General features: G+C 35.5%; 1 protein-coding gene across 1 annotated transcript in view; it reads right to left on the bottom strand.

The window, feature by feature from the left end:
* The window catches only part of edil3a (EGF-like repeats and discoidin I-like domains 3a), a 192,087-nt gene that overhangs the window by 67,154 nt on the left and 107,277 nt on the right, over positions 1-17,656 (bottom strand). Inside the window, exon 4 of the mRNA XM_046842095.1 lies at positions 7,289-7,402. Within this exon, the coding sequence (XP_046698051.1) occupies positions 7,289-7,402 (114 nt within the window). The remainder of the gene's footprint in view (positions 1-7,288; positions 7,403-17,656) is intronic.

The following is a 17,656-nucleotide window of genomic DNA, read 5'->3' as shown; positions in this document are numbered from 1 at the left end:
ATTTATGGAAGGTTGTATATGACTGCAATCTCCTGCACAAGTCTGGGCTATGGGTAAGGTTTGAAGACCAAGGCCGTTTCTTGCAAAGAAGAATATGTAAGGCCTAAGTAATTCTAAAAGCCATAAGAAAATGTTTTGTAGACTGAATGGACAGAGGTTGAACATTTTGGCCATAATTCTGAAATATATGTTTGGTGCAAAGGCAATACAGAGGATCATCCAAGAATCACCAAACTGACAGTGAAGCATGGTGGGGGTAGCATTATGTTTTGGGGCTGCTTTCTTCAGGTGGGCCAGGGGCACTTGAAAAGATAGATGAAAAAAATGAATAGCTCCAAATACCAAGATATTTTAGCATTTAACCTTCTGTCTTCCGATAAAAAGCTTTAAATGAAGAGAAATTTCACATTTCAACATAACAATGACCTAAAGCACACGTCAAAATCAACAAAGACATGGCTTCAGAATAGGATAATCAAAGGCCCAGCCACAGCCCAGACCTCATTGAATGACTTAAACGGAGCCTGCACAGATGATTACCATGCAATTTGATGAAACTTTTGTTGCAAAGAAGAATGGAATAAAATTCCAAAGTCTAGATGTGTGAAGTTAATAGAGACTTATTTACAAAGACTTGTCATAATGAAGGCAAAAGGGGGTGCAGTCTTTTGCATTTAAGTCTACTTTTTTCTCTGGATTTCTGTTTGTTGAAATACAATTAAAGATGTAAGAAGTCTGATATTTATGTTGGTATTAATATTTTAAAAACCTGCAATTACACAAGGGTGTGTAGTCATGTTATATTCACTGTATGGTGATGACTACTGCTGAAAACTTTTATCAAAGCATATTATCTATTCAGCATTGAATGTCAAAATCATTCTAAACAATATATGCGTTTATGTGCTATATCATATTTAACAAATGTATGACCGGCTTTATGTGATTGTTCAGTGAATTCTGAGAGAAATGTTTGGACATTTCTAGTAAATGATGTAAACGAGGATAGGTAACTTCTATCAGCACTCAGAGGCCCAGCTCTGTGAGTTTGTGTCATTGTGTCTGGAAGCTTCCAGTTCACAATAATAGTAGAGAACTGGGGCAAATTCATCCGGGTAAAAATTTCACAGATTAAACTGTGGCATCCTATGACAGTGACCTCTGTAGTACCTACTGCTAGTGTTTATTTATAGGGACTGCAGACTGTGTGCTAAATTTCATACATGTGTTAGTGTGGCAGATCCATCAATCATTAGGATAATTAGTGAATTGTGATAATTGTACATGCTTCATCCTTATAGTGTATCTGTTACATATGCATCATAAATGACTTAATTTTTATATTTTAGCTATGGGTATATGTACATTAGTTAAAAATGCTAAAATCTATAAAATGTTTATCTACAAACACAGCCGTACATCCAGGGCCGATGACAGGGGTGGGTTTAACCAACCCAATTTCGCATCTTGCCCATCATTTGGATTTGGATTTCATTTTAGATTTTACCCAATGAAAGAAATAATCCAAAAAATCCAGCATGAATTCTAGCTTTTTATTGGGTGGGCAGCCTACAACCACATTTAAAGCTCCACCCAGCAGCACAAAATAGTTTTTCCACCCCTTTCCTCACACTACTTTCAGTTCGACACGTTTACAATCTTTAGCTCCATACTGACTTATTTGAAAGTTTGTCTACTTTTCTCAGTTTGTTCAGGTTGCTGTTGGTTATAAAGTAATAAAGTGAAGAAAAAATTTTATAAAAATATTTTTTTATAAAAAGTGGCAAAAAAGAAAAGTGGCTATAAAATGTTCTTATACTGTATTTGATTAAGTTATGAATATTTTTTTTCTTATTAATAAGTAAAATAAGGAAAAAGTGCAAAAAAAAAAAAAGAATTTGTACTAAAGTTTGAAAATAGGCTTGATAAGTTGATTTAGGTTTAAATTTTAATTGAGAATTAATATGATCCAATAAAAACAGGATTTATGTAGTTTTAAGTTTTTGAAATTGTTTTTATTATCATTGTTCAGTTCTATTTTGGAACTGGATTAAGTGTTGGGGCCACTACCACTGATTGCCCACCCTTTTGTAACAATCATTTGTAACAGCCCACCCTAACAGTTCTACTCGGCCATCATTGAGTCTGTCCTGTGTACATCTATAACTGTCTGGTTTGGTTCAGCTACCAAATCAGACATCAAGAGGCTACAGCGGATGGTCAGGACTGCTGAGAGGATTATAGGTGCCCCACTACCCAATCTCCAAGATCTTTACTCATCCAGAGTGGAGAAAAGTGCTAAGAAAATAACTTTGGTCCCCACACACCCAGCCCACTTTCTCTTCGAACTGTTGCCTTCTGGTTGGCACTACAAAGCCCCATCCACCAGAACAGCCAGGCTTTTTCCCACAGGCTATACTCAGCATGAACAATTAAAAAATTCATAACTACACATTGTGCATCAAAACTAACACATTTATACATAGAATTCAATGGTCTGCACACTTGTAAATAACATCTGTACATATCTGTAATATCTGTTTTACTATTTTGTTACATTATGTTTGTACTTTCTCCTGCACTGTAAGCTCCTGTCGCCAAGTCAAATTCCTTGTGTGTGTAAACATACTTGTTAATAAAGATATTTTTGATTCTGATTTCTAATTCTGATTCTATTATAATTGCCTAGAACCGGCCCTGCGCACAGCTGTCTATAAGTTTGTTCAATTCTACAGTTTTAATAAGTTTTGTATAGACAAACAGAATATACTCAATCTTCTATTTGTTTCATCTCTATTTTATTTTATAATACTTTTTAAAACTGTAGAATTAGACAAACCTATAGACAGCTGTGCGCAGGGCCGGTTCTAGGCAATTATAATAGAATCAGAATCAGAATCAAAAATAACTTTATTAACAAGTTATTAACCAAAGTTATTTTCTTAGCACTTTTCTTCACTCTGGATGAGTAAAGATCTTGAAGATTGGGTAGTGGGGCACCTATAATCCTCTCAGCAGTTCTGACCATCCGCTGTAGCCTCTTGATGTCTGATTTGGTAGCTGAACCAAACCAGACAGTTATAGATGTACACAGGACAGACTCAATGATGGCCGAGTAGAACTGTTAGGGTGCATTTTATTTTTCATTCTATTTTATTTCAGTGACCAGTCGTAAAAAGCATTTTCCTGCCTGTCCTACTGCGTCTGGTTATGTATGTGATAAAATTTACATTTTAATATTAGAGTGAAAGGAAAATGTTAAAATAAAACTTGATAATGTACTTTACCCACAAAATGTTACTAAACTACTGTAGTAAGAACAAGTAAACTGAAAGATGGCCCTTAAAATCATGTCTGCATTGAAGACTGAGATAATAAATAGAATAGTGTGAAGGATAGGAACCAGAGATTGCTTTCTGCCTGGCTGCATGTGGTGGGAAGGAACACAACAGAGTTTTTCACAGTAACATCTCAATATTTTGTCCTGATTCTTTCTTTCTTTCTCTCTCTCTCTCTCTCTCTCTCTCTCTCTCTCTCGCTCTCTCTCTCTTTCTCTCTCTCTCTCTTTCGCACATACACGAAAATACACACCTGGGCCTAAGCTCAACAAACTTTTCCACTCTCAAGTGCATTTACTGAGAGGATTTTTGCAGTTACCGATATCATCCAGACGATGATTTCAGCATCATATTGGAGTTTACAAAAATATTAGTGCAACCAGATGTTTCAAGACATTCCCATACTGCTCTATAATCTATTCTACACATCCAAATGTTAGCATTCGTTATTATTTCAATCTCACCCTACTTTCTGAAACAACAAACTTAATTCATGAATCTTACATACTGTATGCTTTATCTGAGTAACACTACGGTGCAAGGGCCAGATATCAAACAGTTATTTGCCAACATTAGCAGCTTATTTAATGCTTCACTTTACTAGTTTTATAGTGATATTAGCTGGTATTCTTCAGTACATACTTTTTAAAACACTGAAATAAAACTGACATAAACATTTTAAATGGATTCTTCTACAGTAGATTTCAAATATGCTCTTTTTAAAAAAATGACAAAATGCTTGACTGATTTTGGGTGTCAAAAAAAAAAGATGAAAAATGAAACAATGTGCAAACAGGTTATTTTATTTTCATCTGCATCCACACTTGCAATAATGTATTCATGACATCAGATAGAACCTTATAATTTAACATTTTTGGAATAGATAATCAGAGCAGACAAATAGAAGGTAAGATTTAGAGAAAAACGAAATAAACCAATGAACGATAAACCATGTTTCTGATCTACTAAGGAGCTGTTGTGAAATTTTAGATACAGAGATAATAGCAAAAGTTTTTAAATAAGCTATACCTATATAAACGTTTATTCATTTTTAAGATTGTAATGTTTTACTCTTTATATTGTTTGCAGCATTTGTATATTTGTACTATCATGTAATTGTATTGTATTTTTTAATTATAGAAACAATTTGTGAAGTCTGTAGGACTATAATGTGCTCAAAAAGTGTTTTATGTCATGAATGTGACTTGGTTTCTCTTTAATTTAGACTCAGGGCCATGCAGTGCAGTCAGGCTGCCGATGTATTGCCAAATCATACTGTTAGGACACAACATAGCTATTCAATTTCAAAAAGATGTGCTACCAAGAGGAAAGCACAAAAGTACAAACATTCTGACAATATGCTCAGGTTAGCCAAAGAATGCAGGCCGAGATTAAATGTCAAGGCAAATTGCAGTGACATTTTTATTTGCTGGTACAAGAGGAAGGCTGCTATGTGTTTGCTTCTATTGAAAAACAAATAGAATATTGACACATGTCTAGCAGCACCCAGCCAGGTGTTGCAAATGAGTGACACAAAAACAAGCTTTTAATTAATAGCTATTAAAAGAAGCACGGGGTGGTGTGTTCAAAGACAGATCGACACACTGTATGGGCAAAAGACTGTTAACACCATAAGATTCTATGTGCTTTTTGAACATCTAATTCCATATTTAGTCCCCATTTGTTATAATTCCCTCCACTCTTTTGGGAAGATGTTACACTAGATTTTGGAGTGCGGTGTGAGATTTGTGCTCATTCAGATACAAGGCTATAAAAAGTCAGGTACTGATGTAGTGTGAGGAAGCCTGGGGTGTAGTCAGCAGTCCAATTTATTCCAAAGGTGTTTGTTTAGTAGTGTTGAAGTCAGAGCTCTATAGCAGGCAACTTAAGCTTTTCCACTCCAACCCATATAAACTATATCTTCATGGAGCTTGCTTTGTGCACAGGGGTACTGTCATGCTGGAATAGGTTTGGGTCTTGTATTTGAAGTGAAGGGGAAAATTTTAATTTACAGCATCCAAAGACATCCAATACAACTGTGTGACTCCAACATTGTGTTAACAATGGGGGGGTTGGGGGATAGACGGACTGGGGTCGGCACATATTGCTGGAAAAGGCAGGTGTCCTGGTACTTTTTTCTATATAGTGTAGCCTGCAAATGTAGCTAGAGAGACATAGATATATAGACAGACATACGGCTGCTATTATACCTTACCTACTGATAAATAGGTATATCCTCCATATAATTAGACACATTTTGCTACTTCTTTTTTTAACCTTTTTTCCTTATTCTTATGAACAAGACACACTACCGACTATATAGAACAATAAAGACACATAACTTTAACTTGCACCATGCAAATTACTTGACAGGCCAAACAGCCAGACACAGAGAAGCAGATGGAAAAGATTGCACTCGACAAAAGAGGTAAAACACAAGGAATAACAGTGCCAGTCAAGTGGCTGCTGGAATTTATCCACAATCAATTTCAGCAGTGCAGAAAGGCATTGTTAAGCTCCTTTACGTTTTTTTTTTGTTTGTCATTTCCATTCTGAAACATTTTCTATTGCCGTATTTGCCTCCCTGCTGCAAATTCCTGCTATCTCAAAGTATTTTACAAACATATACAATCTGAATATCAGTACACTCATGAGAATTATTTGTTTGTTGCATTTAATACCTCCTTCCTCTGTGTAACCAGATTCATCTATACCCCCAGGCATTATTAACTATAGCTGCTAGGGGTGTGACATGGTGCACTGCAATGCAAAAATTTAATGTGCATTTTGTAAATCTGCATTTTATTAATTATGCATGCAATGCACTTGAACTGTTTAAACAAGGTCCCAATGCACAATAGAGATAAAATTGCACACAATGGTCACGTGATCACGATCTTCCACGAAGAACCTTTTAGTTTAATTTCAAAAAGCACTGCACATTACTGTATATGGTTAAACAACCACATTATTATGGCTAATATGAGCTTCAGAAGCTTTTAAACAACACCAAAAGATGAGAAAAGTGCCATTTTAGCTGCCTTGGAGCTCTATTTTTAAACGTTTCTTTAGATTTCAATTGCAAATGTTCCCAGGTCAGAAGATATGTTATTAAATAAAATCATTTATAAGCAATTTTGTAAGATATAGTAATTTATACAGACAAAATGCATGTTGTCCTGTATTAAATAAAATGTATAAAAAAAAATAATAATAATAAAGACTCAAGTGATAAATTTCAGACCTAAATCTATGGGCAAACCTAAAGCATCCTCCTCAGTTGCTTTATAACAGTTGTAGCTTTGGAATGCAGGTTTGTTTTCTCATCATACACCAAACTGTGCACGGAAAAATAATTATTTTATTTTAGGTAATTGATCTCTTATCTTTTAACTCTTTTCAGTTAGTAGCATCCAATCAATATGTGACCAGTTTTGTTCAGAATGTGGTGTAAGCCTTGCAATAATTAATGTTTTTTAGTAGAGAAGGACTATTTTTAAGTGTCAGCTATTTTCATTATATTTAGTTCATAATTACAGTCCTGAATAATCAATGTATGATTGTTGGCTCTATCCATATTCATACAGTCTTTGGCTGTTATTGATCCAGCTCCTCCGGTCATTGCATCCAGTTATAACCTTGCTGAAGGTCACAGTTTAATAGTAATTTCAGCTCTATTCATCAGTTCACACTTTAATAGCAATGCCTGACCTCGCTGTCGACTATGTTTGTCTTGATAGAACTGTCAACATTGCAGCTTGCCAATGGGGAGAGTGTCAGCCTAACTGTCCTCACTGTCAATTTATATAAACATGCATGATTGTATTCATTTGAGAAATTTGACTGAATAACCCAATTGCTGAATAGAGGGCTTTGGAACTATTATTAGAAATCAGTAAAAATAATGGCAAACATGATTTTCTGGGGGGAAAAAAAGCATTTTTACTTACTATACTGACAGTTCCTTCCCATGTATTCGCCTGGACATTCACACGAATAGTTGGCCACCAAATCCGTACAGATCCCTCCATTTTTACATGGATCCCTTTCACATTCATTGACATCTGCAAAACACATACACAAAAAGTTGAATTAGCCACAGGGGTAATTGGTGATCCATCTTATTTAAATGCACTACTGGTAATTGTTTATCGAGTTTGGTCTGTTTGTTATTTGATATTTGCATCTCTCCAGATTGCTCAAGTGAAAGAGGTAAACACCATCTGTAATTAATCAAATTAACTTAAGACAATAGGGCCAGAAAGTGTGAAACATTTTAAGTGAAGTCAACAAAAACACATTAGACTAAAATGAAAAGAAAATAAGGCAAAAAAAAAAAAAACAATAATAATGCAAATAATGCTTTCTTTGTAAAAATGTAATTAAGCATCGAAATTTGGGATACGGCTACTTTCTGCATTTTGGAACAGGCTACTTTCTTTGGGAACATTTTCCACTAAGGGATTGGCACACCACCTGAAGACGTAAGTTATAAATCTTATTAAAATACATATTTTGACAGCTCAGTTCATTTCAAAACAGCATTCCATTTCACGCTAAAATAGATCTCAGCCTTTTGTATCTTGTGCATTAACCATTATCATTATTCTTTATATTTCATATTGCAATATACTTCCTATTCTACATACAGACTATATAGTCAAAAGTTTGTGGACACCCAACTACTGCACTCACGTGTGCTTGAGCCCATTCCAGATTTAATCATAGTGCTTGTATAATAACTAACAGTCTTCTGGGAAGGCTTTGCATTAGATTTTGGTGTGGGACTATGGTGTTTCAGTCACAAGGACATTATTAAGGTCAGGCATTAATATCATTCCAAAGATGTTCAGTGTGGTTGAGCTTTGCACTTGAGTCCTTCCACTCCAATTTTGGCAAACTATGCCTTAATAAAGCTCACTTTATCACAGTCAAACAAGTTTGGGTCTCATACATCTAATAATATGTAAGGCAATAGGTATACTCCAGAGGCAGTCTAAACAATGATGTGCTTCTAACATTCTGTCAACAGTTTGAGGAACAACCACACATGGGTGTGATGGCTATGTGTCCACATACTTTAGGCCATGTAGTGTACAGCATCATTTAGTTATTCATTATATATCAAATTGTTGTCATGATTACTGTATATATTATCTACTGTTGACTGCTAGATACAAATGTAGTATTTTTACATGTCTACTCACACATCACTGGTTTGCACATTAGCAAACATTTTGCACTGTCTTGCAAACTGTTTTAATTAATTAAGTTTTTTAAATGCCATTAAGTAAAAGAATATAAATTGCTAAGAAGTACAATGGCAAAAATACATACATATACATACACAATTTATAAAGAACAGTGATTGGAATGTTCAGCAAATAAAGCATCCAAACTGAAAGTCATTAAATACTTTACATACAATACATACATCAATGTATACATACTGTAGATACAATATACAGTAAATTACCAAATCATTTTTACAATTTAAAAGCTTGAACCATTTTAAATTCTATGTCCGTGTTTTAAAACTCCTGCCCATGATAAGAAACCTGGCACTTGAAGTACAGAACATGAGCTGGTGCAAAAATAAATCTGTTTTTCTTATTACAGATCGTTTAAATATCTACTGAAAAAGTTAAACTCCCATGATCTTACATGCTGTCCCAACAAGAATAGATTGTCTAGTTTTTGTTAGAAGTGGACAGTGAGGAAAATAAGGACAATACAATAATAAAAGAGCAGAAATGTGCCTTAGGCAGAGTATATATTTGTGAACTGAAGTCACTGTGATCTCAGTAGGAGCTAAAGAAGGACAGGAGTGGATCATTCTTGTCATAAAACACATGCTGGCACTGACATTCATCATAAACCGCTGTTTTAATATCTGACGGTAATGGTGAGGACTTCACGGCTGCCGGTGTCAGATAAGAGAGGAGCTTTTGTCCTCTCACTTTGTCATTGCAAGATTGGTGTCACCACAAACCAAGACTGGTTAAAAAAAAAAAAAAAAACATTCTCCAGACAATCTCCAGAGAGTGACTGACAGACAGACAGACTAACAGAGAGATAGAAAAAGAGATGACGAAGCATAAAATGAACAGACTCAGACTGAAGGGCAGATATATCAGCACAAGGCTCTAACAAACCCACAGAGTAGAGAGAATCTTTGAGAAAAAAAGAATGAACGGAAAACATGAGGGTGGAGAACGTAACTGTTGTGGAGTATGGCAATTCCTGTTCATGTGAGAATTTGCTAAACAAATTGCACAAATGAACCAAAATGATCAAAAACCTTTTTCGCTTCTATTTAGGCTGAATGGCAATGAATGGCACCAGAAGCAACAACCATGTAGCATTCTTACTAGGAGGCCTTAGGAAATGCTGATGCAGTGAAAAGACCACCCAGAAAACACTGACAGGTCTATTACTTAGAGACATTATGCGAGCTGAACAATGCACAGCATGTAACTGGATAATGATACCGAAACAGCAACCAACAGCAACCCTACATATTACATACATATAACACTCTGTATCTTTAATAGGAAATATCCACCCTAAACAAATGAACCCATTATCTTCAGTAGTGCTCAAGATTTCTTTTGTGATGCTGACCCTTTGAGTTTCATTGACATATTAGTCTACATTTCTCACATTGACATTCGAATATTATTGTTCTCTCATTCCTCATCTATACAATCTGCCCAAACAGACAGGATCCAAAGTTTTCAGGTACTAATACAGACAATTACACAGTAACATCATTGTGGTGGACAATGCCTAGAAATATTACAAGAAAACCAAAAATATCAACAAATCAACTTACTCGTTTTATAATTATAATGACATTTATGAATGCTATTTTTTTCAAAGTGTAGAGTATTGAAAGAAATTATACAATGTAATATAATCTATTCAATCAAAAATCCTTTCCTGTCATGATGAGAACACTTCTACACTAGAATTTGGGATCATTTTCTGCTGGGAAAATCTGTTTATTTCGAAACTGTGGATGGATTTGTATGCATTTTGGCTCTCCTGCTTCTTTGCTTCTTTTGAAATATTCATAAAACCTAAACCAGTTTGTGTGTTCCCATTATTACAGACGTACAGCTGTTAAATTTATCATCAAAACCAAAATGGAAAATGCAGATTTGGATGTTTTATTCTGAAATACACTTCGACTTTTCAACAGTTACAGCTATCTGTCAAACTCTAATCTGAAATAGCTAAATCGTTTGTTTATTTATTTGTTTGTTTGTTTGGGGTGTTCAGCTCGAAAAAAACAACCTACATCATGCCATGGTGGCTATACCTACATCTTACTCTCCCATTTTTCATAAGTGAACTCTGAGGGCTGCTTTAAATATCTGTAAAATACTGAATGTGGACTAGCGCAGTTCATGGCATGACACACCCAAACACATTCATCAGTCGGAGTTGTACATAGCCATGTGATTCATGAGCAGTAAATAATAGATGGATATACAGAATAGTCCTTGACTTCAGTTTGAGAGTCAAAACTGAGTATTATAAATCTAGCATTCCTGCATGGAGAGCCAAAATCTACAAACAGTATTTCTTAGCATTCTAGAATTCTCACATCCTGTAGAGAAGAATCCAAATTATAGAGATTCTTCATGTTTAGCCAAAGGAAATATAGTTAATCTTCGACAATCTTTGACATTTTCCACAATCGTTCAATTACTTTTTGTTTATTATGATTACATTTTGATTTATTTGCTTATATCTACTGCATGTGAGCGGTTGAGGCTTGAGCTCAGAATTCACAATGGGAAACAATGGATATTTATACAAAAGAGAGATTTTTTATATTTTGTTAATTTTTTTACAACAGTCCCATTACCCTTCTATTATAAATGTATTTATATATTACGTCTCTTACATTTTTGACTGGTCACTGCTAGCCTGCATGAATGGGTTAAATTCAAATAAAAATAAATAAATAACAAGTCAGCTAGTGATAATGTTGACATGAAATAATTGGCATGAAAATCTATTGGGTATGGACAGTTTAAAGTTAATAATTTTTAAAAATCAATTATATTTGAGTCAACCACATTTACAATAAACAAACATACATCTGTGTTGAGGATATCCATGGATTTTTTTCTCAGTCCACTAACAAAGAAATTTGGAATGCTAAAAAGTTTTTGGAACTGGGATGAGCTGGAAAACTCCATTATAAACTATAAGTTCTATGTGGTAAAATCTATTTATTGGTCTTTAAATTCTACCAATTCAATCAGTTGATTTGCATCCCTATCGCAAAATTAACCATGAATGTGATCTGCATGTAACCGGATTATTTAAGAATGAATTCAATACACTTTTCTCTTGAAGTACTAACAATGGAATAGAATAAAACAAGCACTACCCAAAAAGAATGCAATCACAAGCCACAATCAAAAGGGATTACATTTTAATTATTACAAGCACAAAGGGTAACCATTTTCATTAACCGAATTAACCTGACAATCGAAGACTCAATAATGCATTACGGAATGTGGCAAGAGCAAAGCGCCATTAAGCCATTATCCTCATGCAGATTCAAAGTTGAGCATTAACTCTAAGTGTGTTGAAAGGAGTCAATCAAATGGCCATGAGAGATGTGTGAAATGTAAAATGTGGCACATGTGAACTGAATTGAAAAGATGACAGCTTGTTTTATACAGTAAATAAAAAATAAAATGAAATGAATAAGTTAATAAAAAAGTGAATTTCTATAATAAAAGTTATGATAATTGTATTATTCATTTAAATATTTAATACGTTTTTCTAGTTTCTCCCAATATGCAAATAACCTATGAATTTACAAACTGTATGTTTCAGAAAGAGTTATTTAACCTCCATTGGTGCTAAATGTTAAACACTGTAAGATCATAAGAATCCACATTTAGTGTGTATGTATATGTATATATACTATATTTTTTAATGATGCACACTTTGCAGCAGGGTTCCAGGAACACACATACACATATATACACACACACACACACACACACACACACACACGCACACACACACACACGCACACACACACACACATATATATATATATATATATATATATATATATATATATATATATATATATATATATATATATGTGTGTGTGTGTGTGTGTGTGTGTGTGTGCGTGTGTGTGTGTGTATATATGTGTATGTGTGTTCCTGGAACCCTGCTGCAAAGTGTGCATCATAAAAAAATTTCTAGACACAGAGTTTCATACTCTTACTATTTGAGATCAAACCAGGCATCTCTATCATTCGATCCTTTTTCTAGGAGCTAGAGCATAATAGGAATAGATTTTTGCTATAACCAAAAACATTGAGCTGTGACATCACCCTAAAGGCTAACACTGGCTACGCACAGCTCCTGTTGTATATTCCCTCATATGTTCCCTGTGACCAATTAGCACACACCAAATCACATAGCAGCTCATGTGCCACATGGCAGCCTTAGAATATTTAGAGATGTTCCAAATTGCCGATCCAGATTGAAGGTTGTTTTTGAGAAAGGTCAATATTTTGTTTTAATTTTAAACATGTGAATGGGCATGCATGAGAACTGATTTGTGCTTTAGAGATTACATTTTTTTTATTATTTATGCAATATGTGAACTCAGAAATGTTGTCAATCTTTGTTAATCTTACAAACTTTAAATTTTTACATCTGCTTTCAGTATTAAGTGACAGAATTTACTGAACTAGAGATAAAAAATAAAATGGACAAATCTTCGCTGTACAACTATGGCTACTGCAAAGACATGTATTGATTAGAGACCCTGGTTTGAAGTGGTGAAGCACTGTGTATTTTATGTTGTGTCTGAAACCAAGGTTAGACCTTACAGCACTTCAAAATCTATGTGTGTGTGTGTGTGTGTGTGTCAGAGTTATAGCGAGAGGATTAACTTAGACGAGAGAGTAAGATAATCCACACAGTCAGTTGACACGCTCATGCTCAGGGTCAGGTAAACAAGATGCCACCAGCAGGAGTCATGAAAGTGAATTAACCCACTGTTCCTCAATGGCCACACACTCGGTTATACAGCGACGATGACACTGAGACTGTTCACATTTACATAAATGAACTCCTTAAGGGTATTTATGGATTAATAGTTGTGGCTTTCTTAAGGATTTCCAACAGCTCTGAAATCCACCTGGGGGAAAGAACAGGTGGTGTAAGAGATGGCTATGTAGGAAAGGATTTCACTGAGATGAGCAAAACAAAAAACATTACTGATGGTACACAGTGCAAGAAGCAAATACTTGTGTCCTGACATGCAATACGGATCTTTCTTTTTCTGCGCTGTTATACTGATCAGCCATAATATTACACAACTACTGAGAGGTGACGTGCATAATGTTGATTGTCTTGTTACAATGGCATCTGTCAACAGGTTCGGATATTTGTTCAGCAGTTGAACAGTCAGTTGTCGAAGTTAAGGTATTGGTAGGAGTATAAGTAGGCAAGTGTAAACATATTACAAGACTTTGACAAGAGCCATATATGTGATGGTTAGAAGGTTGGGTCAGAGTGTTTCCAAAACTCCAGGTCTTGTGTAGTGTTGTTTTTTAGTAATCAGTAGATAGTACCTAACAAAGGTCCAAGAAAGAATAGCAAATGTATATATTTCCCACTGTTGCCGTAAAAATATTTAAGTATATATAATATATAATGTATATATAATACTGCAGATTAACTAAACATGTAAAGAAAGGTTTAAATGAAAGCATGGTTAAACATGATCACAAAAATCATCTTTGAGTATCATTTTGTGAGATATTTTACATATAATTCACGTTGATTTTTAGTTTATTGGTGCAATTACATTGCGGGGAAAGCAACAGATTTTATATGTACATTAGCTCTAATTTTCTACAGAGATAAGTAAAAATAATAATGTCAGCATTATGCAAATGATAAGCACCAGGTAGAGGTCTTAGATCACTGAATGTGATTTGGAAAAAGTGTTCTCATCATGTATCATGCCTGCACTCATATTCAGGCCACACAATGAAATTAGTACAAGATGAATGAGTAGAGAAATAACTAATGTGAGATACTAATAATAATTAGTTTCCTTAATTTCTTGTACATAACAAGCCCTTGACTTGCCTTGTCTATTACTTTTTTCTAAAAAAAAATAACTTTATCTACTATTTATATACTATTTATATTTATATACTATTTACTATTTATAAGTAATACACTTCTGGCCAAACAATAGGCCCTAAATAGGAAAAGTGTCGGTCAGGAAATGAGCAAGAATGAAATAAATAAGTGGAGTAATATAGTATGGAATAGCATTTCTTTCTTTAAAAGTTTAGAAAACCTTCTGGCAGCTTTTTATTGAATGAAAAATCTAAATTTTTCCAATCAGTCTTGATAAGCAGCTGATGAGGAGTTGAAACATTTTGTGATGCCAAACATGCGTTTTTATTCTTATCATGATTGTACCTTGACATACAAGAAAACTATAGAAGTGAATTGACCTATTTCTAGCTTTTCTACAAAAAGGTTCCGTGTACCAAAAGAATAACAAGTAGAGGATCTCTAAGGGGTGTATTTGTTTAATTCTTCATTTTTTGACCAATTATTTGTTATTATTACCATTTAAAATTCTAACAGCATATTACGTGCCATACCAGTTACAAAATTATTCTGGAGCACCGCTACACCACAATAAAGCATGCACATGGCTCTATCCACAGAGCTGCTTTAGGACTCTCTGACCACTTCCTGGTTCATCTTCTCCCAACATACATTCAAAAACTTACATCTGCAAAGCCTGTAGTAAGGACTGTAAACAAATGGACAAATGAAACAGAGCAGGCATTAAAAGACGGTTTGACAGCACTGATTAGAGTGTTTTTGAAAGCTGCTGTCTCTGAACTGGATGAGCTCACAGACTCTGTAACATCTTATATCAGTTTCTGTGAGGATATATGCATTCCCACCAGGACAAATTTAACATACAACAACAATAAGCCATGGTTCACAGTAAGACTCAAACAGCTTTATCAGGCCAAAAAGGATGCCTACAGGAACAGGGACAAAATCGTGTACAATCAGGCCATGAACACACTGACAAAGGAGATTAGAGTGGCGAAGAGGAGCTTCTCTGAAAGGCTGGAAAATCAGTTTTCAACCAACGACCCTGCTTCAGTGTGGAAAGGCCAGGAAGACATCACAAGCTACAAGACACCATACCCCTGATCTGTAGGGAGTCAACAACTAGTTGATGAGCTGAATGAGTCACACACTTTCTGAACATCTCACCACTCAACAAACCCCAATCAAGCAACAGGCAACCCCCCACCCCCATTTTTTTGTTTTTTGTTTTTAATTAAGATCAAGGTCAAGATGATGTGTGTCAGTTCTTCAGGAAACAAAAATAAGTAACGCACCAGGACAAGACAAAATTTCACCAGCCTGTCTAAGAACCTGTGCAGACCAGCTGCCATCCATCTTTTTTTACAGATCTTTATTAGATCACTGGAACTATGTGAAGTGCCTGCCTGCTTTAAACATTTTACCATCATCCCCATTCCAGACAAACCAAAAATCACTAGACTTAATGACTACAGACCCATTGCCCTAGCATCTGTTTGAGAGACTTGTGTTGGCTTATCTGAAGGACACTACTGGAACCTTGCTGGACACCATGCAGTTTGCTTACCGAGCAAACAGGTCTGTGCATGATGTGGTGGACATGGGACTGCACTTGATCCTGCAACATCTGGACAAACCGTGGACTCACGTGAAGGTCCTGTACATGAACTTCAGTTTGGCTTTTGATACCATCATCCCAACACTCCTCCTGACCAAACCATTCCAGCTCTCTGTTTCTAGTTCTATTTGTCAGTGGATCACCAGCTTTCTTACAGATAGGCAACAGTTAGTGTGACTGGGAGAATTCATGTCAAACAGCCGTACTATCAGCACTGGTGCCCCCAGGGATGTGTTCTTTCCTCTCTGCTCTTCTCCCTGTACACCAAAGACTGCACCTCTAAAGACCTCTCTGTCAAGCTCCTGAAGTTTGCAGACAACACTACAATCATCAGTCTCATCAATAATGGTGACGAGTCTGCATACAGGAGCGAGGTTCAGCAGCTGGCTTCCTGGTGCAGTCATAACCACCTAGAGCTTAACACACTCAAAACAGTGGAGATGATTGCGGATTTCAGAAGAAACCCCCCCACACTCCCCCCACTCACCAACATGAATAGCACTGTGGCAGCAGTGGAGTCATTCAGGTTCCTCGGCACCACCATCTCTCAGGGCCTAAGATAGGACAATCACATTGACTCCATTGTATAAAAGGCCCAATAGAGGATATACTTCCTTTGCCAGTTAAGGAAGTTCAACCTGACACAGTAGCTGCTCAAACAATTCTTCTCAGCCATCATCGAGTCTGTCCTGTGCACTTCAATAACCGTCTGGTTTGGCTCGGCTAAAAAAACATACATTGGAAGACTACAGAGGACGGTTCAAACGGCTGAAAGGATTATTGGTGCTCTTTTGCCCATTTTTCAAGAACTGTTTACATCCAGAGTGAGAAAAAGGCACAGAAAATCACTCTGGATCCTTCACATCCAACCATGCTTTTTGAACTTTTGCCGTCTGGCCGACACTACAGAGTTCCAACCACAAAGACAGTCAAGCACAAGAAAAGTTTCTTTCCCCAGGCAAGCTACCTCATGAACACTTAAATGCTCTCCCTATTGTTCAATAATTAAATATATATGTGCAATACCACTTTTACTAATCTAAATCTGTACTTTTCTGTGCAATAATACTCTTTATTTTTATACTCTTTAATAATATAAATTTTTTTTCTTAATAAAAATGAAGAACTTTTTATTCTTTTTTTATTGTATTAGTTTATTTCTATTTCATTTTAAAATAAGAATGTGCAATTAGAAGCTTCTATCACAAAACTAATTCTCTGTAAGAGCAAACATACTTGGCAATAAAGCTTCCGATTCTAATTTATATTTATCGATTTTGATTTCGGCTTATTTTTTAGCCCAGGACTGTTGATAATGTTGATCATTTATTTTAAGTAATGACAAGCTAGTTATCTAGTAAAGAGTATTAAGGCTGACTCAGGACATGCAGAGAGATGTGACATTAAACAGCAGACAAAATGAGTGAGTTCTTTAATCCAGGGGATTTGGCAATTCTGTACAGCTGTAGTTCTTTATACTCCCCTGGTGGAAGCACCCTGCCTCTGTAGTTTAGTAAGCAGTGGGATTCAGAAACACTGCATTTACAGCACT

The sequence above is a fragment of the Silurus meridionalis genome, chromosome 27, assembly GCF_014805685.1.
Source record: "Silurus meridionalis isolate SWU-2019-XX chromosome 27, ASM1480568v1, whole genome shotgun sequence".
Lineage (NCBI taxonomy): Eukaryota > Metazoa > Chordata > Actinopteri > Siluriformes > Siluridae > Silurus > Silurus meridionalis.
This window is presented reverse-complemented; position numbering and strand designations above follow the sequence as displayed.